At 43.2% G+C, this 26,455-nt stretch overlaps 1 protein-coding gene across 1 annotated transcript in view; it reads right to left on the bottom strand.

The window, feature by feature from the left end:
* Positions 1-18,464, bottom strand: part of gsk3ba (glycogen synthase kinase 3 beta, genome duplicate a) — a 113,634-nt gene extending 95,170 nt beyond the window's left edge. Inside the window, exons 1-2 of the mRNA XM_078409046.1 lie at positions 18,372-18,464; positions 17,838-17,944 (exon numbers count right to left, since the gene is read on the bottom strand). Of these exons, the coding sequence (XP_078265172.1) occupies positions 17,838-17,925 (88 nt within the window). The 5' untranslated portion in view covers positions 17,926-17,944; positions 18,372-18,464. The remainder of the gene's footprint in view (positions 1-17,837; positions 17,945-18,371) is intronic.
* Between the last annotated feature and the right edge of the window lie 7,991 nt (positions 18,465-26,455).

Below are 26,455 nucleotides of genomic sequence, written 5' to 3'. Positions count from 1 at the left end.
TGCCTCCATGACATTTAACACCCTTGCCTAGAAAAGCAATCCATTGAGAATTGTACACGTAATAAGAACTCATTGCTTGACGTGTTAACTTCTCAACTGAAAGGACTGACTGGGAACTTAAAATTATGATGCCAAGATAACCCCCATTACATTGACCCTATAAATTCTTTCAAAGTCTTAAACCCCTTAATCAAATCTCCACTTAACCTTTGATACTCCACGAAACACAGGATTAGTTAATATAATCTCCCTAAATCAAACTCCTGGAGCTCTGAGAACAGTGTGTTAAGTCAATGGTGTTCTCCTGAATCTCCTCAGACCTTTATATATCAAGGTTTTCTTTGGGATATATTTTAAGAAATGCTGCACATTATTATTGTAGATATTGATCGATTTCCTGAATGAGACAACTGAAAAGAGGCTGCATGGATCCATAAGAAACAAACCAACTTCCAAAGTAGGTGTGAAGGTCTCAATTTTGATTTTGCAAAAAAAATGTTTACCATTATCTATAAAAGAGAATTAAAAATCTATAAGAATGTCCAGTAATAACCCACATGCTACAGTTAACTAAAATGATTCATCTTCATGGGATGGAAAAACATGGAATCATGACAGATCACCCCATTCCACAATAAGATGTGGGCCAGCACACAGAATACATACAACTTATTCTACTTGTACTAAGAAAAGATCAATGGAACAAAATGAAATTGGTATTAGTAGGGAAATGGTATCAGTGAAACTGCAGGGATTAGAGGCCAATAACCACCCCCCACCCCCAGATGCACAGGGATCAGTGCAGAGTCCCCAGCTACGAGAGGAAACTAAATGCAATATCTCAAGATTTTCAGATGAAACTTAGTCGGAAGGTGAGCCTTGACAAGGTTGCGGAAATGTTCCAGGTTACTTTGACACATTGAGAATAATGTGGATAAATGTGAGGTTATCATTTTTGGTTGCGATAAAAGGAACTCAAATTATCTAAATGGCGATAGATACAGAGGAAGTGCAACAAGCCAAGAGTTCTTGGGCTCCTGAGAGCAAGCAGGGGCAGCATACAATTGCAAATGTATGCCGGCCTTCATAGCAACAAGATTTGAACATAGTTTTAGAGATTTTATGATTTGGTTGTACAGGGTCCTGTGAGGCCACACCTCACATATTGTGCACAGCTCCGGTCCCCTTATCTGAGGAGGTTCTTACAATGGAGTGACGGTCACTGATCCATTGGTGATACGTTGGCAAAGAGAGGATTGGGCCAATTTGGCAAATAATTATTAGAGATTAAAAGGGGATCTCATCAGAAACCTCCAGAATTCTACCAGGGCGAGACAAATTAGATGCAGCAAGGATATTCCCAGTAGCCAGAGAGTTCTGGGTCAGGGGCCACAGTCAAGGATAGGGACAAGTCATTGAAGATAAATGATGAGAAATTTCTGCTCCCAAGAGAATGGTGAACTTCTGGAGTTCTTGATGACAGAATGGTTCAGCTTCAACTGCTTTAGATATAATCAAGGAAGTGGTAGATATTTTCTACTGCCTAGAGGGATCAAGGACTATGGGTGAAAATTAAAATTGGTGTTGAATGTAGATGGTCAACCATAGGTCGGCACGGTAGCGCAGCGGTAGAGTTGCTGCTTTACAGCGAATGCAGCGCCGGAGACTCAGGTTCGATCCTGACTACGGGTGCTGCACTGTAAGGAGTTTGTACGTTCTCCCCGTGACCTGCGTGGGTTTTCTCCAAGATCTTCGGTTTCCTCCCACACTCCAAAGACGTACAGGTATGTAGGTTAATTGGCTGGGTAAATGTAAAAAATTGTCCCTAGTGGGTGTAGGATAGTGTTAATGTGCGGGGATCACTGGGCGGCACGGACTTGGAGGGCCGAAAAAGGCCTGTTTCCGGCTGTATATATATGATATGATATTGAATAGCTGAGCAAGGGCTGAATGTCCTACTTTTGCTCCTACTTTTCTCAGCCTGTCTAAAATATATATTTTTGAACAGTTCAAACTCACCTGGACAACTGATTCAAAAGTATCTTGATTTGAGACGAATCTCAAATTTTTATATGGAAAACCAGTCCTACCCGTTTTGAATGTGTTTTATGATATACAATTTGATTAATTTCTTCATATTGCATGTGATAGAACATGTTGGCCAAGTAACTGGTGAAAATACTGTTTCCAAATGAGAAACAATTTTGTTCTTCTATCATCTCCTATCCCAATTAAGTACTCCTCCACAATCTTCCTAGACCCTGATCACACATTTTTATTTTGAAGGTATCACAAAATGCTGGAGTAACTCAGCGGGTCAGGCAGCATCTCTGGAGAGAAGGAATGGGTGACAATTCGGGTCAAATCCCTTCATGGGTCTGAAGAAGGGTCTTGACCCGAAATGTCACCCATTCCTTCTCTCCAGCGATGCTGCCTGACCCGCTGAGTTACTCCAGCATTTTGTGATACCTTTGATTTTGTACCAGTTATTTTCCTTCACATTTTTATTTTAATCATTATCTGTCATACACTCTAAAGTACCAATTTTCTAAAACTACATTGGTGAGGCTGCATTTGGACCATTGTGTTAAATTTTGGTCATCCTGCTGTAGGAAAGATGTCATCATGCTAGAACGGGTGCAGAGAAAATTTACGAAGATGCTGCCACGACTCGAGGAAGTGGGTGGGCAGGCTGAGACTTTATTCCTCGGAATGCAGAAATCTGAGTGATCTTATAGAGGTATATAAAATCACGAGAGAAATAAATAGGGTGAATGCACAAAGTCTTTTTTCCCAGGGTAATGGAATCAAGTATTAGAGGGCATAATTTTAAGGTGAGAGGGGAAAAATTTAATTGGAATCCGAGGGGCAACTTTTTCCACAGACGGGGACGTTTGGAACAACCTATCAGAGGAAGTAGTTGAGACAGGCACAAATTATAACATCTTAAATACATTTGGACGTACATGGATAGGAAAGGTTTAGAAGGATATGGGCCAGGAGAAATAGGACAACTTAGATGCACCATCTTGGTCGGCATGGATGAGATGTGCCATGGGGCCTGTGTCTGTTCTGCGTGTTATCGGCCAGGCCACACTTGGAGTATTGTGTGCATTTCTGGTCACCCAGGTCTCAGAAGAATGGCATTACTCAGGGAAAAATTCACAAGGACGTCACTAGTGCTGGTCGGTTTGAGTTATGTGACTGCGCAGGTTTGGATTATTTTTCCCCCCGTAGCAGAGGTGATTTTGGGATGACCTTACAAAGCCAGATAAAATGATGAGAGACAAAGGCAAGGGGAAAGGGTCTGTCTTTTTTCCATGGTAGAGTCTAAAATTAGAGGGCAAAATTTTAAGGTGAGAGGGGAAACATTTAAAAGGAACCAGAGGGCAACCTTTTCCACACAGAAGGTGATGGGAATGATCTATCAGAAGAAGCTGTAGAGGCATAATTGCAATGTTACGACATTTAGACAAGTACATGCATAGCAAACATAAAGAGGGATAGGGGTCGAATGCAGCAAATAGGACTGGCTCAGGAGACATATTGGTCGGCTTGGACAGTTGAACAGCAGGACCTTTTCCCATGCTGTATAATTATTACTTTATTCAAGCCATACTATCGCCTGCCAATTTCCTCTATAAATATGACATCAGCAGGCTGATTGCAAAACTTATGTTTGGCTCCCACTGTTTGATATTTCTTATCCGTACCTATGCCCCTTCATCACATTGTATCTTCCAATATCATTCTTTATGTTGATACTTGTCCAAATCTTCAATTCCGCACCCCCCCCCCTCCCCCCTCCCCACAATTAATCTAATTGTTTTGGAACTGCAATGAGAACTGTAAATGCAAGACATTAGCTAAAAAATTGATGCACCTACAAGGCTTGACACAACTGTGATGAAATCTATTATTCAGAACCAAGACTGCCATCGGATTCAAAATTTGACATGCGTAACATATCTTTTTCTTTCAGTTGGAAGAGGCTCCCAACCTAAAACGTCGTCAACCAAAGATGCTGCCTGCCCATCAAGTTCCTCCAGCACTTTGTCTTTTACTCAAGATTCCAGCATCTACAGGCCATTGAGTGTCTTATCTTTTTCTTTACTATCTCTGATTCTAATGCTTCTTACTGCATCGTTTTAATGTTATGGTAGCACCATGGGAAATAAAAATAGGGTTGGCTTTCTTTGTTCATTGATGTGCGTTACCTCGGCTCACATGTCAAGGAGCATAATGTGCAAGGATACATAAAACTGGTTAAAGGTGCAGTGTAATTGTACTGCTTTGTCACCAATGTTTTATCTTTAACACTTGCAAAGAGTACATTTGAGAAAGACCCACGGTATGGATAGATCCCTCGTGGGAGATCCAGAACTAGAGGGGAGGATGGTTTCCGAATAAGGATCACCACTTAAGAGAGAAACAGGAAAGATTGTCTCTGCTGATCATAAATCTTCACAATTCTCTAGCCTGAATGCAGTGGAGCCAGTGTTATTAACTATATTTCAAGGCTGGAATAAATTGATAGGGAATCAAGGATTTTGTGGAGCAGTAGGAATGCATCAAGGCTAAAATCAGATTAGCTATGATCATACTCAATGGAAAAGGCAAAATGCCAAATAAAAATCTGATTATAAAACCAATTTCTCGATCGAAAATGTTGACATATTCCCAAATGCTTCTCAAGCTCCCGGGTTCCTCCAGTAAAGTCAGAGTCATAGAGTGATACATTGTGGAAACAGGCCCTTCGGACCAACATGTCCCAGCTACACTCGACCCACCTGCCTGCGCTTGGTCCATTTTGCTCCAAACCCGCCCTATCCATGTACCAAACTAACTGTTTCTTAAACAATGGGATAGTCCCACCCTCAACCACCTCCTCTGGCAGTTTGTTCCATACACCCACGACCCTTTATGTGAACAAGTTACCCCTCAGTTTCCTATTAAATCTTTTCCCCTTCACCTTGAACCCAAGCCCTCTGGTCCTCGATTCCCCTACTCTGGGCCAGACTTTGTGCATCTACCTGATCTATTCCTCTCGTGATCGCCTGAAGCAATCGGCTGCACAAATTTTCTAAGGCTGTAAGGGTGCGATGCAACAACTGAATGCAGTACTGTAGATACAGTTTAACCAGCAATTTACCACTATTATTTATTCAAACCAGTCTAACCAAAACATTACCACACTTAACAAAAATTACAGGACCAGAACACAGACCATTTGCCACAATAAAAATGAAATCACCCATACATAAAAATAATGTAGTAATAGACTATTCAATCATATCACTCCATATTAAGACTTCATTAACTTCACTACCAATTTCCACCCTGCAGTCAAATTTCACTTGGACCATCTCCAACATCTCCCTTCCCTTTCTTGATCTCACCGTCTCCATCACAGGAGATAGATTATCAACTGATGTCCATTATAAACCTACTGATTCCTACAGCTATCTAGAGTACACTTCTTTCCACCCTGCCTCCTGCAGACTCTATCCCATACTCCAAATTGCTCCAACTGTGCCACATCTGCACCCAAGATGAGGTTTTCCATGCCAGGACGTCCGAGATCTCCACATTCTTCCATCATAGATGAAGCCTTCACAGGGGTCTCCTTGGTATCCCACAGCTCCGCTCTTGCCCCCTCCTTCCAGTCAAAAACAGGGACAGAGTCCCCCTAGTCATGTTCATGAGTGGCAGGAGCAGAATTAGGCACTTTGGCCACCAAATCTACTCCGCTATTCAATCATGGCTGATCTATCTTTCCTTCTTGACCATATTCTTCTTCCTTCTCCCCATAACCCCCGACACTCATACTAATCAAGAATCTATCTATCTCTGCCTTAAAAATATCCATTGACTTGGCCTTTACAGCCTCTGTGGTAATGAATTCCACAGATTCACCACTCTCTGACTAAAGAAATTCCACCTCATCTCCTTCCTTAAGGAGCGTCCTTTTATTCGGAGGCTAGGGCCTCTGATCTTAAGACTCTTCCACGAGTGAAAACATCCTCTCAACCGTACTCTATCGAGGTCTTTCACTATTCGGCAAATTTTAATGTCCCCCCTTACCCTCCTAAACTCCAGCAAGTAGAGGCCCAGTGCCATCAAACACTCATCACATGTTCACTCACTCATTCCTGGGATCATTCTTGTATACCTCCTCTGGACCCATTCCAGCACCAGCACATCCTTCCTCAGATATGGGGCCCAATATTTCTCAAAATACTGACCAGCACCTTATAAAGCCTCAGCATTACACCCGTTTTTGTATTCTAGTCCTCTCAAAATAAATGCATTGAATTTGCCTTCCTTACTACCGATTTGACTTGCAAATTAACTTTTAGGGAATCCTGCACCAGCACTCCCAAGTCCCTGTGCACCTCTGATTCCTAAATTTTCTCCCCATTTCGAAAATAGTCTACACCTTTTTTCCCCACTACCAAAATGCATGACTCCACACTTTGCTGCGCTACCATTCATCTGCCACTTTTCTGTCCACTCTCCCAACCTGTCCAAGTTCACCTGCAGAGTCCCTGCTTTCTCTACACTGCCTGCCTCTCCCCCTAACTTCGTATCATCCGCAAACCTGGCCACAAAGCCATCAATCCCCTCATCCAAATCATTGATATACAACGTGAAGAGTAGCGGCCCCAGCACCAACCCCTTCAGAACTCCACTAGTCACTGGCAGCCAACCAGAAAAGGCCCCCTTTATTGCCACTCTTTGCTTTCTGCATCCAGCCAACCTGCTATCCATGCTAATGTCTTACCATGGGCTCACATCTTCTTTAGCAGCCTCACATGCGGCACCTGGATTGAGTGGATGTGGAGAGGATGTCTCCACGAGTGGGAGATTTTCGTTTAGAAATACAACGCAGAAACAGACCCTTTGGTCCACCGTGTCCACACTGACTAGCGATCCCCTAACATTAACACTATCCTACACTAGTGACAATGTTTACATTATACCAAGTCAATTAACCTACAAACCCAAACGTCTTTGGAGTGTGGGACAAACCAAAATTCTCGATGAAAACCCACGCACGTCATGGGGAGAACGCACAAACTGCGTACAGACAATTACCCATAGCCAGGATCAAACCAGTCTCTGGCGCTGCGAGTGATGTAATGCAGCAACTCTACAGTTGCACCACCGTGCCTCCAGAGGTCATAGCCTCAGAATTAAAGGACGTTCCTTTAGGAAGGAGGTGAGGAGGAATTCATTGCCACAAAAGGCTGTGGAGGCAGTCAATGGATATTTTTACAGCAGAGATAGATAGATTCTTGATTAGTACAGGTGTCAGGGGTTATGGGGAGAAGGCAGGAGAATGGGGTTGACGGAAGGATAGATCAGCCACGATTGAATGGTGGAATAGACCTGATGGGCCGAATGGCCTAATTCTCCTCCAATCACTTAGGAACATCAAAAGCTTTCTGAAAATCCAGGTAAACAACTGATTCTCCTTTGTCTGTCCTATTTACTTCCTCGAAGAATTCCAACATTCGTCAGGCAAGATTTCCCATTCACAAAACCATATTTTACCATGAACTTCTAAGTACTCAGAAACCTCATCCTTTATAGTAGACTCTAATTTCTTGCCAACCTGAGGTCAGGCTAACCGGCCTATAGTTTCCACTCTTCTGCTTCGCTCCCTTGTTGAACAGCAGGCTAATATTTGCAAATTTCTAATCGTCTGGAACTACTCCTGACTCCACACAATCTCTAAAGCTACTTCTTTCAGAACCCAGGAGTGCAGTCCCTTATCCACCTTCAGACCTTTCAGCTTCCCAAGCACCTTCTCCACTAACTTCCAACCTCTAACTCTCTTGAATTTCAGGCACTTTGCTGGTCTTCTCCTGAGAAGACTGATGTAAAAAGGAACTTCAATTCCTTTGCCATTTCTTTATTCCCCATTATTACTTCTCCTGCATCATTTTCCAGCGGTCCTCATTCTAACTGTTTATATATATGAATAAACTCTTGTTATCCTCCGTTATATTATTGGCTAGCTTCCTTTCATATTTCATCTTTTCTCCCTGCATTGCCTTTTTAGTTACCTTCTGCTGGGTTTTTTTAAAACTTCCCAACCCTCTAGCTACCCACTAATCTTTGCAACGTTATATATCTTCTCTTTTAGTTTTCTGCTGTCTTTGATTTCCCTTATCAGCCAGTCACCTCATTCTCCCCTTAGAATCTTTCTTCCTCTTTGGAACAAAAAGATCCTGCACCCTCGAATTATTCCCAGAAATTCCTGCCTTTGCTGTTCGATTGCCATTCCTGATAGAGTACCTTTCCAGTTAACTTCGGCCAGCTCCTCCCTCATGCCTCTGTAGTCACCTTTGCTCAGCTGCAATACAGACACATCTGCTTTCATCTTCTTCCTCTCAAATTGCAGTTGTATCTTATCATATTATGGTGTCTATCTCTTAGTAGTTCCTTTACCTTGAGCTCCCTTATCAAATCCGTTTCATTATACAACACCAAGTCCAGAATTGCCTTTTCTTTGGTAGGTTACATTACAAGCTGCTCTAAGAAACCATCTCAGAGGCATTCTAGATAGTCCTCACATTTCACCCAAATAGCCGTCGCATACAGCACATAATCCTCCGACATTTTAACCACCTCCAACGGGATCCCACCACTAGCCACATCTTCCCATCTCCACCGCTTTCCGCAGAGACCATTCCTTCCGCAACTCTGGTTAACTCATCCCTTCCCACCCAAACTACCCCTTCTCTAGGTAATTTCCCCAGCAACCGCAGGAGATAGTCATAGAGCCATACAGGGTGGCAACAGGAACTTTGGCCCAATTTGCCCACACCGGCCAACATGTCCCAGTTACACTAGTCCTACCTGCCTGCCTGCGTTTGGCCCGTTTATCTCCAAACCTGTCCTATCCATGCACCTGTCTAGCTGTTTCTTAAATGTGTGGATAGTCCCTGCCTCAACTACCTTCTCTGGCTGCTTGTTCCATTCCCCCACCACCTTTTGTGTGAAACACCTGCCCCTATATCTCCCCCCTCGACTCTGTCCAAGGACCCCAACAGTCCTTTAGGTAAGGCAGAGGTTCACTTGAACCTCCTCCAACCTCATCTACTATATCCGCTGTTCTAGGTGTGGACTCCTATATATTGGCAAGACTAAGCCTAAACTGGGCGATCGCTTCGCTGAACACCTCTTGCTAAGTCCACCAGGGCATAAGCAATCTCCTGGTTGCTAAACACTAACTCCGATTCCCATACCGACCTTTCTGCCCTGGGCCTCCTCCACTGTCAGAATGAGGCCAAATGCAAATTGGAGGAACAGCACCTCATATTTCGCTTGGGCAGCTGACAACCCAGCAGTATGAATATGATTTCTCTATCTTCAAGCAACCCTCGTTTTCCCTCCTTCACTCTAGTTCTCCTACTAGTTCCATTGTCCACCTGGTTAATTTTACTGTTTGTATGCCTTCCCCTCATCCAACAATGAACCATTGTACATTTCCTTGATCGCCTACTTTGATCTGACCTTTTCACACCTTACATGCTCTTTGTACCCCTCCACAGTGCTTCTTAGACTGGTGAATGGTTCACCCAAGGATGAATGAAATTATTTTGGGGTGAATGAAACTAGGGGGGGTGAATGAAACTAGGGGGGGTAAATGACTTAATATATATAAAATTATACACAAGGGAGAATAAGACAAAAATTACCAAAAAACATAAGAAAATTTGGTTGAGGGTGAATGAAATTTTGTGATAAAGACTCACGGGTGAATGACACTGAAATAGTTTAAGCATTGCCCTTCCATATCTTGCGTTTCCCTCTCCCATGACTCTTAGTCTGAAGGGTCTTGACCCAAAACATACCCAATTCCTTCTCTCCAGAGATGCTGCCTGTCCCGCTGAGTTACTCCAGCATTTTGTGTCTACCTTGGGTGTATATCCTATTGTGCACAATGGCCATAGCTGTGATTTGTGGACTTGAAGTGTCATTCACCCGTGCAACACATTTTGCCTCCACCAGCATCAATTACCATCAGGAATTTCGCTTGGTGCCCAGTTAACATTTCATTCAATTTGTTTACAAAAAAGACAAAGTGCTGGAGTAAGTCAACGGGTCAGACAGCAACTCTGGAGGACATGGGCAGGTGACATTTTGGGTTGGGACCCTTCTACAGACTTATCCATAACTACACGATAAATGTGGGATTATCCACTTTGGCGGCAAGAACAGGAAAGCAGAGTATTACCTGAATGGTGGCCAATTAGGAAAAGGGGAGATGCAACGTGACCTGGGTGTCATGGTGCACCAGTCATTGAAAGCAAGCGTGCAGGTGCAACAGGCAGTGAAGAAAGCGAATGGTATGTTAGCATTCATAGCAAGAGGATTTGAGTATAGGAGCAGGGAGGTTCTGCTGCAGTTGTACAGGGCCCTGGTGAGACCGCACCTGGAGTATTGTGTACAGTTTTGGTCTCCTAATCTGAGGAAAGACATTCTAGCCTTAGAGGGAGTACAGAGAAGGTTCACCAGATTGATCCCAGGGATGGCAGGACTTTCATATGAAGAAAGACTGGATAGACTAGGCTTATACTCGCTGGAATTTAGAAGACTGAGGGGGGATCGTATTGAAACATATAAAATTCTTAAGGGGTTGGAGAGGCTAGATGCGGGAAGATTGTTCCCGATGTTGGGGAAATCCAGAACCAGGGGTCACAGCTTAAGGATAAGGAGGAAGTATTTTAGGACCGAGATGAGAAAACATTTCTTCACACAGAGAGTGGTGAGTCTGTGGAATTCTCTGCCACAGAAGGTAGTTGAGACCAGTTCATTGGCTATATTTAAGAGGGAGTTAGATGTGGCCCTTATGGCTAAAGGGATCAGGGGGTATGGAGAGAAGGCAGGTACAGGTTACTGAGCTGGATGATCAGCCATGATCATATTGAATGGCGGTGCAGGCTCGAAGGGCCGAATGGCCTACTCCTGCACCTATTTTCTATGTTTCTATGTTTAGCTTGGTATTGCCAACTTTCATTCTTTAATAATTTTAAAGGAAATATATCCGTGTTTACACTTTTTAATTTTAGGATTGCAGAAAATCAGAGCATTGGAGGCGGAAAATTTAATGACGACAGTACACTATTAAATGCTTTATATAATCATCTGTCAAAATTTAGATATAAATAAGCTTGAACCAGGAAGTTAGAAATCTTGCCTACCTTATTTGGCAGAAATCTATTGATCAATTTAATAATTAATTAAATATTTGCAATTGGCAAACTTATGTTTATTTACACCCCACCTTCCAGAATGGTTAAAAAATGCAGCAAAGGCTGTGTCCCCATCACTGACAAGACACTAATCACTTGCCGTAACAACTGGGAATAAACTATTCCTGAATCTAATGGTACATGCTTCCAGGCCTTTGGATCTTCCACTGATGGAAGAGTAGAAGAGGGAATGACCAGAATGAAAAAGGTCTTTCATTATGTTGATCGCTTTGTAAAGCGCAAGGTGACGACAATAATGTGTTGGACCAAAACAGAAAAAAGTGACAAACACATTTCTCCGATTGTAATGTAGATCTCGAAACAGCTCAAGGGCGATAGAAGAGGAAATTTGGAGGAAGGGAAAAGTTCTAAAACACTCTGACAGTTGTGGCCGATTTCAAATGGCCTCCCAGTAACTGGGTTATCGTCAGTATAGATGGCTAGAATTTCTAAATTGCATTCAAGGAGACTTTTAAGTCATTATATCGGAAGCCAAGGTATATATTGGACTTTGTCTAGGAAGGAACTGCAGATGCAGGTTTAAACTGAAGATAGACACAAAAAGCTGGAGTAACTCAGCAGGACAGCCAGCATCTCTGGAGAGAAGGAACGGTGACATTTTAGGTTGAGACCCTTCTTCAGACTTTGTCTATGCTCCTGATGCACAGCAATGCTGAAAAATATATTCTGCCCTCTGTATCTTTCCCCTTTGCTCTATCCATTGTACTGAGTTTTACATGATTGTTTTTATGTATTAGATAGCATGCAAAACCAAAGTTTTTCCACTGTACCTCAGTACAGATGACAATAATAAACCCAAACATACATAATAGCTTTGTTTTACCACAAGGCCAACTTTACTGGACTCGAGGAAATTAGCAAACATGGGCTTGAAATAGTCCCGGAAGGCGTATTAGTACTAAAACAATGGGAGGCATTCAAGGAAGAAAAATGGGGCGTTAGGATAAAGAGCAAGCAAGGGACTGCCAAATATAGAACACTGCCTTGATGAGAAGGTTCTTAAAAGAGTATGATAAAAATGGAAGCTGATCTCAGATGGCAAGACCAACGCCAATAAGACTACACTAAGAGCAAAAGTGAAATTAAAAGGGAAGTTACAAAAGCAAAGAATGGATATGAAAAAGGACTGGCAAGTAAAAATCAAATAAAATCTAGATGTCTTCCAAACACGAAGAAAGGGACAGTAGCATTTTGCACGGTTTAGTACTCAGTCCCTTGCTTTCTGCACTACATATTATATTGATGATTTAAATATGAAGACAAGGAACTGCAGAATCTTGAGCAAAACAAAGTACTGGAGAAACTCAGCAGGTCAGCCATTCCTATTTGGGGTTATGGACAGACAACTTTATGAGTCAGGACCCTTGTTCACACCAGTATATTTTCAGATTTAAATATTGGTGGGAACAATAAAACTTGCATTATTTGGCCAAATAGTTGACAGTAAGGGCTGCGGGTAGAGGTCTGGGTCCATATAGGTTCCAATGATGCAGGCAGGGAGACATGGTTATGCAAATTAAATACAGGGAGTTAGGCAGAATGTTAAAGAGCAAGGTAGGCACAAAATGCTGGGGTAACTCAGTGGGTCAGGCAGCATCTCTGGAGAGAAGGAATCGGTGACATTTCGGGTCGAGACCCTTCTTCAGACTAATCCTCCTCCTCTCTCCGACGACTACTGAAGAAGTTCTCCTCCTCTCTCCGATGATTGTGTCTACCTTCGATTTAAAACCAGCATCTGCATTTCTCTCCTACATGTTAAAGAGCAAGGCCTTAAGGGCAGTCATCTCAGGATTATTCCATGTGCCACACACTAATAAGAGTAGGCATGAATGCATGGCTGAAGAGCTGGGGCAGACAAGGGGGGCTTCAGCTACTGGAACCATTTGGGATCTCTTCTGGGACAGAAGCGACCTGCACAAGAGGGATAAATCACATCTGCACTGGAGGGGGAGCAGGGTCCTTTGGAGATTTGCTGGTGCTGTTCAGGAAGGTATAAACTAGTCTAGCATGTGGGTGGGACTCATAGCAGATGAGAAAGATGAAGCAAACATCGATTACAGAAAATCTAGCAGTTGACGAGGCAGAGGCAGGGAGTGTGGAAGATCTAATAGACTAAACTATATTTACTTTAATGCATGCAGCAGGTAAAGCAGATGACCTCAGAGCATGGATCAGCACAAGGGAATAAGATATTATAATTAATAAGGAATTATAATTAATAAGGAAACATGGTTCAGTTTTTTTTATTGTCACGTGTACCGAGGTACAGTGAAAAGCTTTTGTTGCGTGCTAACCAGTCAATACATATAATACAATAAAGGATGGGCAGGATTGGCAGTTCAATGTTCCTGGGTACCTGGATATTGATGATTTAAGATAAGAGGGGAAAGATTTAATTGCAACTCGAGGGGCAATTTTCTCTACACAGAGGGTGGTGGGTATACGGAACATGCTGCCAGAGAACATGGGGAGCCAGGTACTATAACAACATTTAAAAGACATTTGGACAGGTACATGGACAGGAAAAGTTTAGAGGGATATATCACAGGCAGGTTGGACTAGTGTAGAGGGGGAATCTTGGTCAGCATGGGCAGGTTGGGCCATAGGGACTCTATGTAGGGAAATCCCAGATAGGTGTAGGAATAGAGCTGTAAGAGGAGGTGATTTTAACTTCCCTGATATTGACTGGGAATCATAGTGCTGAGGGATTAGGTGGCGCTTCATTTCTTAGGTCTTAAAAAAATGTTTTTTCAAGTAATATACAGAAGAAGCTATACTCAACCTCCTTTAGAGAAATATGGCTCAGTAAATAGTTAACATGTCAATGGAGGAGCTCATCAGGAATTTTGACCACTTTTCTCTTAGTTTCAAGAAAATAGTGGATAAAGATTCGACTGGTCCTAAACTTAAAGTCCTAAATTGGAGGAAGGCGAATTTCAATGGCAACAGGAAGGAACTCTCAAATGTTAATTGCAGTAGGCTGATGGCAGGTAAAGGGACATCTGAAAAATTAAGCTTTTAAAAGTGAGACAATAAGAATTCAGGCTCACATGTTCCTGGAGTAAAGAGCAAGGCTGGCTGGGGAACGTTGCTTGACTAAGGATAGAGAGGGTCTAGATAGGCATATGTCAGGTAAAGGCAACTGGGATCTAGCTAGCTCGAGCGCAAGGGTTGTTGGAGTATACTTAAGGAAATTAGGATGGCAAAAAACGGGCCGCGAGGTATTCCTAGCAGACAAGCTAAAGGAGAATTATAAAAGAATCCCTGGGGCCAGTCCACGTGTTTCCGAGAATGTTGTAGGATGCGTGGCATGATATTGATGGGTCCCTTGCAAAAGATTTGATTGTAGTTTCTGCGCCTATAAGTGCAACTTTAATACGAGTAATAAGATGATGAATGAAAAGTTGATGCAGCAAATGAACAGCAGAAAAATAACATGAAAGTAAAGGGTACTATTAAAAAAATTCTGAAGACAAGGTCAATCCGCCTATATGGCCAAGATTGAATAAATATAACCGTAGCCAAGTAACGGATTATTTGCCAAATGAAATAATTTATAAACACTAGAATTATTTTTAACATCCATGATTTCCACATTTTCTCTATATCACAACACATCCATGACCATTTTTTCCCTCCCCGTTTGCAGAGCTTCAGGAGCCATTTAAGAAATAATAGATAAGAGTGCAACTTAGTCCTTGCATGTACACTTCCAGGGAGCGATGGGCATTTTTGGAAAATGATCAAGGCCAGGAAGCCTGGTTGATCTTCCCCTCCGCTCCTGACAGCAGCAATGGCAACTGCAGCGCCAAGCAATGTTAGAAGATTCAGCACAAATCTACAATCAAATTAAGATCTGAGTGTTTCTATTGTTTAATCCTACTGGAAACAATAAATTAAATTAAAAAAATTCAAAATTTGTTCCTTACAATAACATTGATATTCCAATATGCCTTAACTGAATTGTATTTAACCTAATGATAATATTTTGCTGTATCTATTGTTCCTTAGTTAAATAAACAACCACAGAAACTGAAAACTCATCCAAAATCTTTTAGCTTCACTGGTTCTGTAACAAAAAAACATGCACAAAATCTATTAAATAAATTAATGCAGACCTGTAATTAAAAGGGTTTACAAATGAGCAACAATCCTCTTTCTTACTTATGTTTCCGTAATGCAGTCAGAAGCTGTATGATACATATTTTATCCCAGTTTATTATTTTGATAGATGTCTGCTAAGTTGATTGCTATTGCAATTACTTCAAAATGAAGTTAAGCAGGCTTCATCTGAAAAAATACTGCGAAATAAGTATGTACCAAAATCCCTTGAACCACATGTTAACAATGAATCATTTTATATTGCCTTGGCAATAATGAATTAGCTGCTAGGAATGATCATTTTTCTAAGAATTAGGTGGTGACTTAGTATTTCAAATACATACTCATCATAAACAAATAACCATTTGTACACCAAGCTCGCAGATTACAAGTGCCTCAATAGTGCATCATTTCCATTATTACAATGCACGAGGATAGCTTGAAACTTGCAAGTCTGTGCATTTCCCAATCTCTTCTAGAGTTGTCAGCAAAGCAACTTTGAAACAAAGCAACCTCAAAGGGGAAAAGGAGGGGAATAAGAGCAATTGAGGGAAAGAGGTGCAATTCACATTAAATTCGAAGAACATCTCAAAAGTGGAAAAAAAGGCTGTGCAAAAGGACTGCAAGAGGCAAATTAGTGGTCTAGAGCGTAGCTTTTTTCCACCTCTTATTGGTACTACAGAAGCCAACAGTAGCACAGCAACAACGTTGTGGTCAAGATTATAAACCAACAATGATCAATCTCAAGTCTCTTATAGTATAGCCCTGCTATATAGTATTTAGCAATTTTCCCTGCTCTTCGAAAAATGCCCCGCTTTAGCCTTGAAACAGTAGATGAATACTTTTAGCATAACTTTAGTGCCTGAAAACATCTGACATAGTTGTCTTTCCACATTCAGAAGATTTAGAACTTGCTGCTTTAAAATCTACATGGAAACTCAATTAACTGAATCTGGAACAAAACAAAGTGTCAGAGGAGCTCAGTGGGTCAAGCAGCATCTGTGCGGGAACGCACAGACGTTGTTTCAGGCTGAAGGTGGTACCTGAATTGAAATGGCGTCTGTCCATTTCCCTCCACTGATGCTGCCTGACCTGCTGAGTTTCTCCAGCCCCTTGTTTTTCCCATGATGCCAACATCTGCATGTACTTCTGTCCCCATAAAAAAGTCTGGCATAAAAATTATTATTTTCAAATACACTCTCACAAAAGCCAAGCTGCAATCTGTCACTTCATGTGCTTTTGGAACTCATGATCATAACAGTAGTTTATAAAATAAATGTATAATAATTTTAATTTAAAATATGCTAAACTAATATCAATTTCAGGATTTATAAAATTAGAATAAAGGCATTAATTATAACAAAGAATATTGTGAAACAGCATGAACTGCAGAAAATTTTCAAACTCAACTTTAAAGTCAGTCATGACAAAGAAGCTGAGACATACTGCAGGGAAATAGTCCTTTGGTGCAACTTATCCATGCTGACCAAGATGCCCCATCTAAACTAGTCTCATTTGCCAACGCTTCCTTATGTGCTTCACGCCAGCCTCAAATATTCCCTCTCCAGTAATGATGGTGGGTAGTTTGTAGGTTGTATATTTGCAGCATGGAAGTTACACTAGCAATGATGTCTCATAAATGAAGTCAGTCAACTTTGGTTTAAACTCTGCTTTACTCTTAGTTAACAAAAAGAGTGGAATTATGATAAATTACAGAAAATCAGTGAGATTATTTTCGCAATATTTCATTGCAGTTCGTTGCATTTTCTCAACCGAAAAATAGAGAATACTCTCCTAAACACATTATTGCTTTTTGATATAAAACCTCTGATATATTAAATCACTGAAAAAATAACCATTTAAAATAATTAAATCAATCAACTCAAATAATAGACAAGTTAGAGCAACTAAATGGCACATAATTGTGAAATTCCTAATCATTTAAGTTACTGTATCTCCAACTACTCTGGTAGATATCTAGTAGATATGCAGATGCAGTAAAGGCTGAAAATCAGACATAAAATATGTCAAAATCTATCCGTTGTTCCATAAAGTTATGCTAATACTTACTCCCGTCAGCTATGGGAGAAATCCAGTTCAATTACTGTGGACTGGATATCAATGTTAATCTTAACACTAACTATTTACCAAGTTAAAAAAGCAAGTCCAGTGCTAGTTTCAATTCATCATTAAAAGATTATTAAACTGGATTTTAAATAGACGAAAAGAAAATGTTCATGAATAATGGCTTGTGATCGTCTTTATGATCGTAAGAAGATCAGGCCAGGCCAGGGTAGGCCAAGCCAGGCTTTATTTTCCTACATAGGATGTTACCCAGCTAACCAACCGATTATTGATCAGCAAATCGATTCTTCGCTCGATCGGTGATATTTCCAAGATGATGAAACCTCAAAATACAGAAAAATGATTTGGTTAAAATGTACTTACTGCTGACTTTCATGCTTCCAAAAGCAGACGGCTGCTGCACAGGTTTGCAGCTCTCAGCAAAAGACGTTGTCCTGGGTCGACCACTCATGATTACTTTAAAGCGACATCTAATTTTTCAAACATATATATTTTTTTAAAAGACACTTCTACGTTCCTTTATTTTCTTCCCCCTCTTTCTTAATTTTAATCCTGTCCACCGGGTTTCATCGCGTAAATTCCTCCCAGACAAATTAGTTCTGTATAAAAAATTTTTTTTAATTCCTTTTCCTTTTAGGAAACGAATCGCCAGAAATAAATCTGAATGATCTGAGAGCTCTACATGTATCTTGACCTGAGCTCAATGCAGGATGGTGATGATGATGATGGTGGTGGTGGTTCCTGCCATGGCGGATCCTTCAGTTCAATTCCTGAGGTAATTTTTTTCCTTTTTTAATTTCTCGGCTTATTTTTTCCAGACTTCAAAAACCCATTCGCACCTCAGACGGTAAAAAAAAACGAAAGCGATTTCTGAGGGGGGCAAACCCGTGTTCTTACCCAAATTAAAACGGTTAAAACCCCTCCCTAATTCACTCGGCTGTCTTTGTACTATTTTTCTGCCTGGCTCTTTCTCCCTCTTACTGCAGCTGTAACCTAGCGCTCCATCTAACTTGCTGCCGGCGACGTGATGACTGACGCGAGGGAGTGCCATTCGCAGAGGGCGTTGGCGACGCCTGCGTCACGCCGGCCGCCCACGCAGCCAATGGGCGCGGGTGGGCGGTGCTTCCAGGGCGCTGATCAAGTTTGGTAGACCGGCAGCGAAGGCGCCGGAGGGGGGAGGGAGGGGGGAAAGCCCCGCCCTCCTCCTCGTCTATCTCCGCCGGCCGCTCGCACGGAGGCGGTGACGGAAACGCACGGAAACGCACGAGCTCCGCGAAGTGCCGCTGGCTGCGGCCAATCGCCAAGCTCCTAAGGAGCGGGTGCGCCCTGACGACAGGCGGCGCCTGACGACTGGTTGCGTCACGGAACGCGGCCTCCAGGCTCGGAGGGACGAGTGGCGCCACTCGGTCCACAGGTGCAGCCTGCGGGACAATTAGCACAGGGAGAAGACACGAGTGAGTAAGATGTGAGAGTTCACCATTCAAATGGCTGCACAAGGAACCGTGTTCACACGCTGACCTTTCTGTCCCTGGAGGAACAGCGTGAACCTCATGTTCCGTCTGCGCACCTTACACCCCAACGGTGTGAACATGGAAGACAGACACACAATGCTGGAGTAACTCAGCGTTTGAACATGAACATGGAATTAGTATTGGAGTCATTGAGCACGGAAGCTGGCCGTTTGGCCCAACTCACCCATACCAACCAGGATGCCCCACTAACCCCCTGTCCCACCTGCCCACGTTTGGCCCAGATTCCTCTAAACCCTATTCGTGTACCTGCCCAAATGTCTTTTAAATGTGTTATTGTAACTACCTCCTCTGGCAGCACATTCCATATACCTACCACCCTTTGTACTAAAAAGTTGCTCCTCAGGTTCCTATCAAATCTTTCCTCTCACCCTGTCATGGCCCCTGTTCTTGATTTCCCTACTTTGAGTAAAAGACGCCTGAAATTCTCCATTTTCAGGTAACATCACTGCCCCAATGTCCTCCACCCATATCCTCCCTTCCAGCTTTGTCTCTTTTTCACCTCCAGCCTGTGTCACTTACTCTACCCAATCACGCGTATCAACCGATTACTTGCCAGGGAAAAAAATGACACAAAGTGCTGGAATAACTGAATCAGGCAGCATCTCTGGAGAACATTGGGAGGTGATGTTTCAGGTCAGGACTCTTCTCCAGAGGGGAGGGGAGGGGAGGGGGCAGTAAAAGGTCTGGCAGGTAATAGGTGGATTTATTCACAAAATGCTGGAGTAACTCAGCAGGCCAGGCAGCATCTCGGGAGAGAAGGAATGGGTGACGTTTCGGGTCGAGACCCTTCTTAATAGGCGGATACAGGTGAAGGGGATTTTTGATAGGCAGATGGTTGGACAAAACCCAGAGATAAAAAGACAGACGGTTTGATACAAAAGCATTGAGTTGTGAAAAGCTGGAGGAAGTAATATGGGGGGGGGGGGGGGGGTGAAGTAGGTGGTGCACAGAAAGAGGGGGGTGAAATAGGTGTGAGTAGGTGATGCACAGAAAGGGGGGGGGAGGGGGTACCATTTGGTTGTAAGCTACCCAAGTGGAATATGAGGTGCTATTCCCCTTCCCCCTACATTGGTGCTTATAGACAATAGTCAATAGGTGCAGGAGGAGGCCATTTGGCCCTTCGAGCCAGCCATTCAATGTGATCATGGCTGATCATTCTCAGTAAGTACCCCGTTCCTGCCTTCTCCCCATACCCCCTGACTCTGCTGTCCTTCAGAGCTCTATCTTGCTCTCTTTTGAATGCATTCAGAGAATTGGCCTCCACTGCCTTCTGAGGCAGAGAATTCCACAAATTCACAACTCTGACTGAAAAAGTTTTTCCTCATCTCAGTTCTAAATGGCCTACCCCTTATTCTTAAACTGTGGCCCCTTGTTCTGGACTCCCCCAACATTGGGAACATGTTTCCTGCCTCTAATGTGTCCAACCCCTTAATAATCTTATACGTTTCGTATGCGGAATTTGTGGAGGCTCACAAGTGTCAAGAGTGTTTAATTGTTTTATGTACTGGCAACAGAACAATGAAGTTCTTACTTGTTGCAGCTTGCCAGACCATTAACGTAATAACGCAAATAAATATATAATAGTCAATAATACAAAAAAATAACTAATACTATGTAACTATAAGTGTAAAATCGATGTCCATAGTGCAATAAAAAATACAAAGAAATAGGAGTGATTGACTTTTGGATACAAGTTTAGTGCAGGAAGGATATGAGTTTAGTGCAGGAAGGGGGCTCAGAGCTAAAGAAAAAGTGATTCTGAATGGCAGTGGAATGTATTCCTGTTTCTGTTTCTTCTGTCCACCGATTCTCACTGGCTACCATTTAAAGAGTGCTTCAGTTTTCAAATCCTCAACCTCCTTTTCAAATATCCTAGCTTCCCCCCGCCACTCCATTACCATCTCTGATCCTAGGACATTGATTAATAAGGGTGTCAAAGGTTATGGTAGGAAGGCAGGAGAAGAGGGTTGAGAGGGAAAAATAGATCTGCCCTGAGCGAATGGCTCAGTAGACTCGATGGGTCAACTAGCCTAATTTTACTCCAATGTCTTATGAACACACCAAAATATCTTCATCTCTCCAGGTCCAGCCTTTAAATGTTTTTAAAATATTTTTTTAATATGAAAAAAAACTTTATTCAAGTAATAAATATTTACAAAACATCTTCTTTTCAACAATCCCATCCGACATTTCCGGAGGTTACACGTTCAATACAGGTATTCATTTCCAAATTTACACCGAAATTTACACAGAATCCCTTATTTGGAGGGGCTTCTCCACCACACCCTGCCCCCCATGTCCAGTAGCGGAAGGATGCTAGACTGTGGTCCTCCCCCACAGGGCCTTGGCGTTGGCTGCACCAAGCTTCAGTGCGTCCCTCAGCATGTACTCCTGCAGTTTGCAGTGGGCCAGTCGGCAACATTCCCCGACGGACAGCTCGATGTTATTGCCCCACCACCGGCAGGCATTCCTATGGATGCCGAGGCCCAAAGCTGTGCTTATCTCCCTCCTTACATATGATCTTTCAAAGGAGCCTCCTTAATCACCTTCTTAGACATGATACCTAATCTTTCCTTGAGTTCTGGTGTCAAGGTGTGAAGCATCTTGGGATGTTGGCTGCACATTAAACATATTATATAAATTCCAACCTTTCCAGTAAAATGCCATTGCTTCCTTTTCTTTTGTTTGAACATGGAGTTCAATCAAATCACGTCAGACCTGTGACATGCTCAGAAAATCTATTAAAAAATGTCTCATTATTGGATGTCAGTCAATGTGTGGGGTGGACCTTGTCCTCTGTTTGAATAATAAGGAATTTGGGATGATCGCTAACCTGTTTCTCTAGCCATAAATTAAATGTTAACAACATATTGTTCACAGACTCGCCCCCCCAGAAGCAACTATTGATTTCCAAGTAACTTATTAATTGATAAAATGATTAAGATATAACAACAGAATCGGTCTTGTTGCCAACCATAGGAGATATATTCAAATATATGTTTGTATTATCTATTATGCCCTTATTCTTAAAAAAAATAGGCTGTAGAGACACTCCTGTCAAATATCATTAATATATTCAACCTAATTTATAAGCTGGGAAAAAGGTGGAAACCAAATGAATGTTTGAAAAAGTGTTTTGAGGAGATTGCCACAAATGGATCCAGTGCAGCATAGATATAGTTGATGTAACAAAAGTAGCTGGTTTGCCATTAGATTTTATATTAAGGTTGACAGAGGAAGTAGTTAAGGCAGGTACAATAACAACAATTAAAAGATAATTAGGTCAGATTCATGGACAGGAAAGGTTCAGAGGGATACGGGCAAATAGGACCAGCTGAGATGAGATGAGAGTGGTGAGTCTGTGGAATTCTCTGCCACAGAAGGTAGTTGAGGCCAGTTCATTGGCTATATTTAAGAGGGAGTTAGATGTGGCCCTTGTGGCTAAGGGGATCAGGGGGTATGGAGAGAAAGCAGGTACAGGTTACTGAGCTGGATGATCAGCCATGATCATATTGAATGGCGGTGCAGGCTCGAAGGGCCGAATGTCCTACTCCTGCACCTATTTTCTATGTTTCTATCTTTGTCAGCATGGACGAGTTGGGGCAAACGTCCTGGCACAGTGCTCTATGACTCTATAGGTTTGAAACTCAAATCACATGTCCCCAGGATCAACCTAAATAACTGATTAATGCAATGTACCCATTCTTGTAGGGAGCAAAATAGCAATGACACTGGAAGTGTGACATTTCTAGGAAGAGCAAAATAGAAAGGCAAAGGCTGTAGATTGTCACCTGCATTTATCGGTAAAAGCATTCAAAATGCAATATGGGCCTCTGAGCAAAGCCAATTATCGGTTTGTAGCGGTTTTTATAACAGGAATGCAAATCCTGAAATGGTTGAGGGCAAGATGAATTATATTGTGTGGGTGACAGTTCCAGAGTTTATGATCCAGGCTGCGGACGGGTTATGGATCAGCAACAGGCCTCGTTTGGAGGAGCACGGAGATACTGGAGGATTGGTGTAAGATACAAACAACAGCACAGCACAAAAACAGGCCCTTCGGCCCACAATGTTTGTGCCAAACGTAGTGCCAAGACCAACCCTTATCTACCTGCATGTAATCCATATCCCTCCATTCCCTGCATATCCATGTGCCTAGCTAAAAGCCTCTTAAACGGCACTGCCTTATCTGCCTCCACCGCCACCCTGGCAGCGTGTTTTAGGCCCCCACCATTCTCTGTATAAAAAACCCGCCCCGAACATCTCCTTTAAACTGCTCCTCTTACCTTAAAGCTATGCCTCTGGTTTGATTTTTCCATTCCAGGTGTGAACTACATATCAGCGAGATCTGCTCACCAACCTGATCTCCCGGTTGCTAAACACTTAAACCCCCCCTGCTATTCCCAAACTGTCCTGATCCTCCTCCATTGTCAGTGAAGCCCAGCGGAAATTGGAGGAACAGCACCTCATATTTCACTTGGGCAGCTTAGAAACATAGAAAATGGGTGCAGGAGTAGGCCATTCGGCCCTTCGAGCCTGCACCGCCATTCAATATGATCATGGCTGATCATCCAGCTCAGTAGCCTGTACCTGCCTTCTCTCCATACCCCCTGATCCCTTTAGCAAAAAGGGCCACATCTAACTCCCTCTTAAATATAGCCAATGAACTGGCCTCAACTACCTTCTGTGGCAGAGAATTCCACAGACTCACCACTCTCTGTGTGAAGAAATGTTTTCTCATCTCGGTCCTAAAAGACTTCCCCCTTATCCTTAAGCTGTGACCCCTGGTTCTGGACTCCCCCAACATCGGGAACAATCTTCCCGCATCTAGCCTCTCCAACCCCTTAAGAATTTTATATGTTTCTATAAGATCCCCCCTCAGTCTTCTAAATTCCAGCGAGTACAAGCCCAGTCTATCCAGTCTTTCCCCAGTGGTGTGAATATTGACTTCTCTAACTTCAAGTAACCCTTGCTTTCCCTCTCTCTCCATCCTTCCCCCTTCCCATCTTTCTGACCATTCTGACTGTCCCCGATTACATTTTATCTCTTTGGTTTTTTGTTACCTTCTCTTAGCTAACAATCTATTCTACATTTTCCTTGATTTCCACACCCTTTGATCTCGTTTTCACACCTTGCACATCCTTATCACTATCTCCCTCTCCCCTGATTCTCAGTCTGAAAAAGGGTCTCAACCTGAAATGGCATCCATTCCTTCTATCCAGAGATGCTGCCTGTCCCGCTGAATTCTGCCAGCATTTTGTGTCTATCTTCATTTTAAACCAGCATCTGCAGTTCCTTCTTACACAAAATGTTCTGACTGTCTACCCTATCTATGTCTCTTATAATTTAATATAGTTCTTTCGGGTCTGCCCGCAGGTCTTTTTTTTTAAAAAGACACAGTGCTGGAGCAACTCCGTGGGTCTGGCAGCATCGCTGGAGCACATGGCGAGGTGACATGTCGGGTCAGTACCCTTCTTCAGACAGAACATGATTTTTATGTCACACTCCAGCAAATCTGGACCATTGTCTTTCTATTCTATTATTAAAATGTTATTAGATGAAGTCAACACCTCTTCACTTCTCATCTACTGCATAATCTCGTTGTACTTGTACAATGACAATAAAGATAAAGATATTGTAGATGCAATATGAAATAGAGAAATTGAATAGAATAAGGTGGCACAGATGCCCAGCGGATAGAGCTGCTGCTCACAGCGGCCGAGACCCAGGTTCGATCCTGATCTCGCGCGCTGTCTATGCGGAGTTTGGATATTCTCCCTGTGACTGCGTGGGTTTCCTCCGGGTGCTCCGGTTTTCTCCCACATCACAAAGGCATGCGGGTTTGAAGGTTACTGATCTCTGTAATTGCCCGGAATGTGCAGGGAGTGGGTGAGAAAGTGGGGTAACATCGAACTAGTGTGACTGGGTGATTGATAGTCAGCGTCTTCTTCGTGGATTGTCACCTTGTCGTGGTGGAGAAGCTTGTGTGGTCCTGGGATCCTGAGAGCGATGCCTTCTGGAGCTATGTTCCTGGTAGGGTCACTCATGGCGGTATGGTCGAGGGGGAGGTCCCTGACAAAGAGCAATCCAACCAAGACCTCAGCGGTGGAACAGGATGATGGCTGACTTTAGTGGAGCATCACAACGGCTGGGAAGGCGGATGAAGGCTGCAGCAGAAAAGGGTCCCCGGTCGTCTTGGACTCCATGCCACTGGATCCTGACCCAGATCTGTCAAGGACCGTGTGGTGGCTGTCTGTGCACCAGTCTCCCCACGTTAAACAAAGTTACGCACAGGCGTCTTCCATAAAGGGAATCCACCCTAACATCCCGGATAAAGTCCTATGTCGACCAGCAAGTGGCGACGGGGGAAGGATTGTAAGAACTGGAAGCCCCTAGTCATGGGCTGGCACATCAGGCGGTGGGTGCTCGATTCAGTCGCTGGGCTCTTGGAACAAGGCGGAAGAGCCCTTCGGTAGCTGCACCCATGGCTGGGCAGCCCTCTTTAGGATCCACTCTGCTCACCCCACCTGGGGAAAAGGCTAGAAAAGTTGCCCTAAAAACAGCCTGCCTCAAACCTACCGACTGGATTACCGCATTCAGAAACACAGAATTATGAACTTTGGAGCCTGGAACGTGCGCACATTAATGGATAGTGCAACCAGTAACAGACTAGAGAGGAGAACCGCGATCATTGCTGGAGAACTGAGATGCCGGATTGACATAGCTGCCCTTTCTGAAACCCGGCGGGCAGACGAAGAACAACTGAAGGAGGCGAAGGGTGGCTACACTTTCTTCTGGAAAGGAAAAGCTGCTGATGAGCCCAGGATCCATGGTGCTGGGTATGCCATCAGGAACCAGCTCATCAGCCACCTCTCTGAACTTCCTGTGGGAAACAATGAGTGTCTCATGACCATCCGTCTCGTGCTTGCCAACAAGCAGATGGCAACAGTTGTGAGTGCCTATGCCCCTACTTTAGACTCTGAAGAGGAAGTAAAAGAGACCTTCTACGCCTGCTTGGACGAGACACTGTCTAAAATCCCCAGGGAGGAAAAGAATATTCTCCTAGGAGACTTCAATGCCAGGGCCGGCCGGGACCAACACCTTTGGAAGGGCACCATAGGAAAGGAAGGCATCGGGAACATCAACTCCAATGGACTTCTACTTCTCAGCAAATGTGCTCAGCACCACCTCACCATCACTAACACCCTCTTTCGCCAGAAAAACAAACAAGGTATCTTGGAGGCACCCCCGCTCCAAACAGTGGCATCTCATTGACTATGTCATTGTACGAGCCAGGGACTGCCGTGACGTGAACATCACAAGGGCCATGATTGATGCAGATGACTGCTGGACAGATCATCGCCTCATCTGCTCCACGAAGTCCATCAAACTCGAGGGACAATTCAAAAGAAGCAGATCCGGCCAAGACTGAACTTGAAAGCCTGGATG

The sequence above is a fragment of the Rhinoraja longicauda genome, chromosome 12 (genome assembly GCF_053455715.1).
Source record: "Rhinoraja longicauda isolate Sanriku21f chromosome 12, sRhiLon1.1, whole genome shotgun sequence".
NCBI lineage: Eukaryota > Metazoa > Chordata > Chondrichthyes > Rajiformes > Arhynchobatidae > Rhinoraja > Rhinoraja longicauda.
Note: the sequence above shows the minus strand (reverse complement) of the source record. Positions and strands in the feature narration are given on the sequence as shown.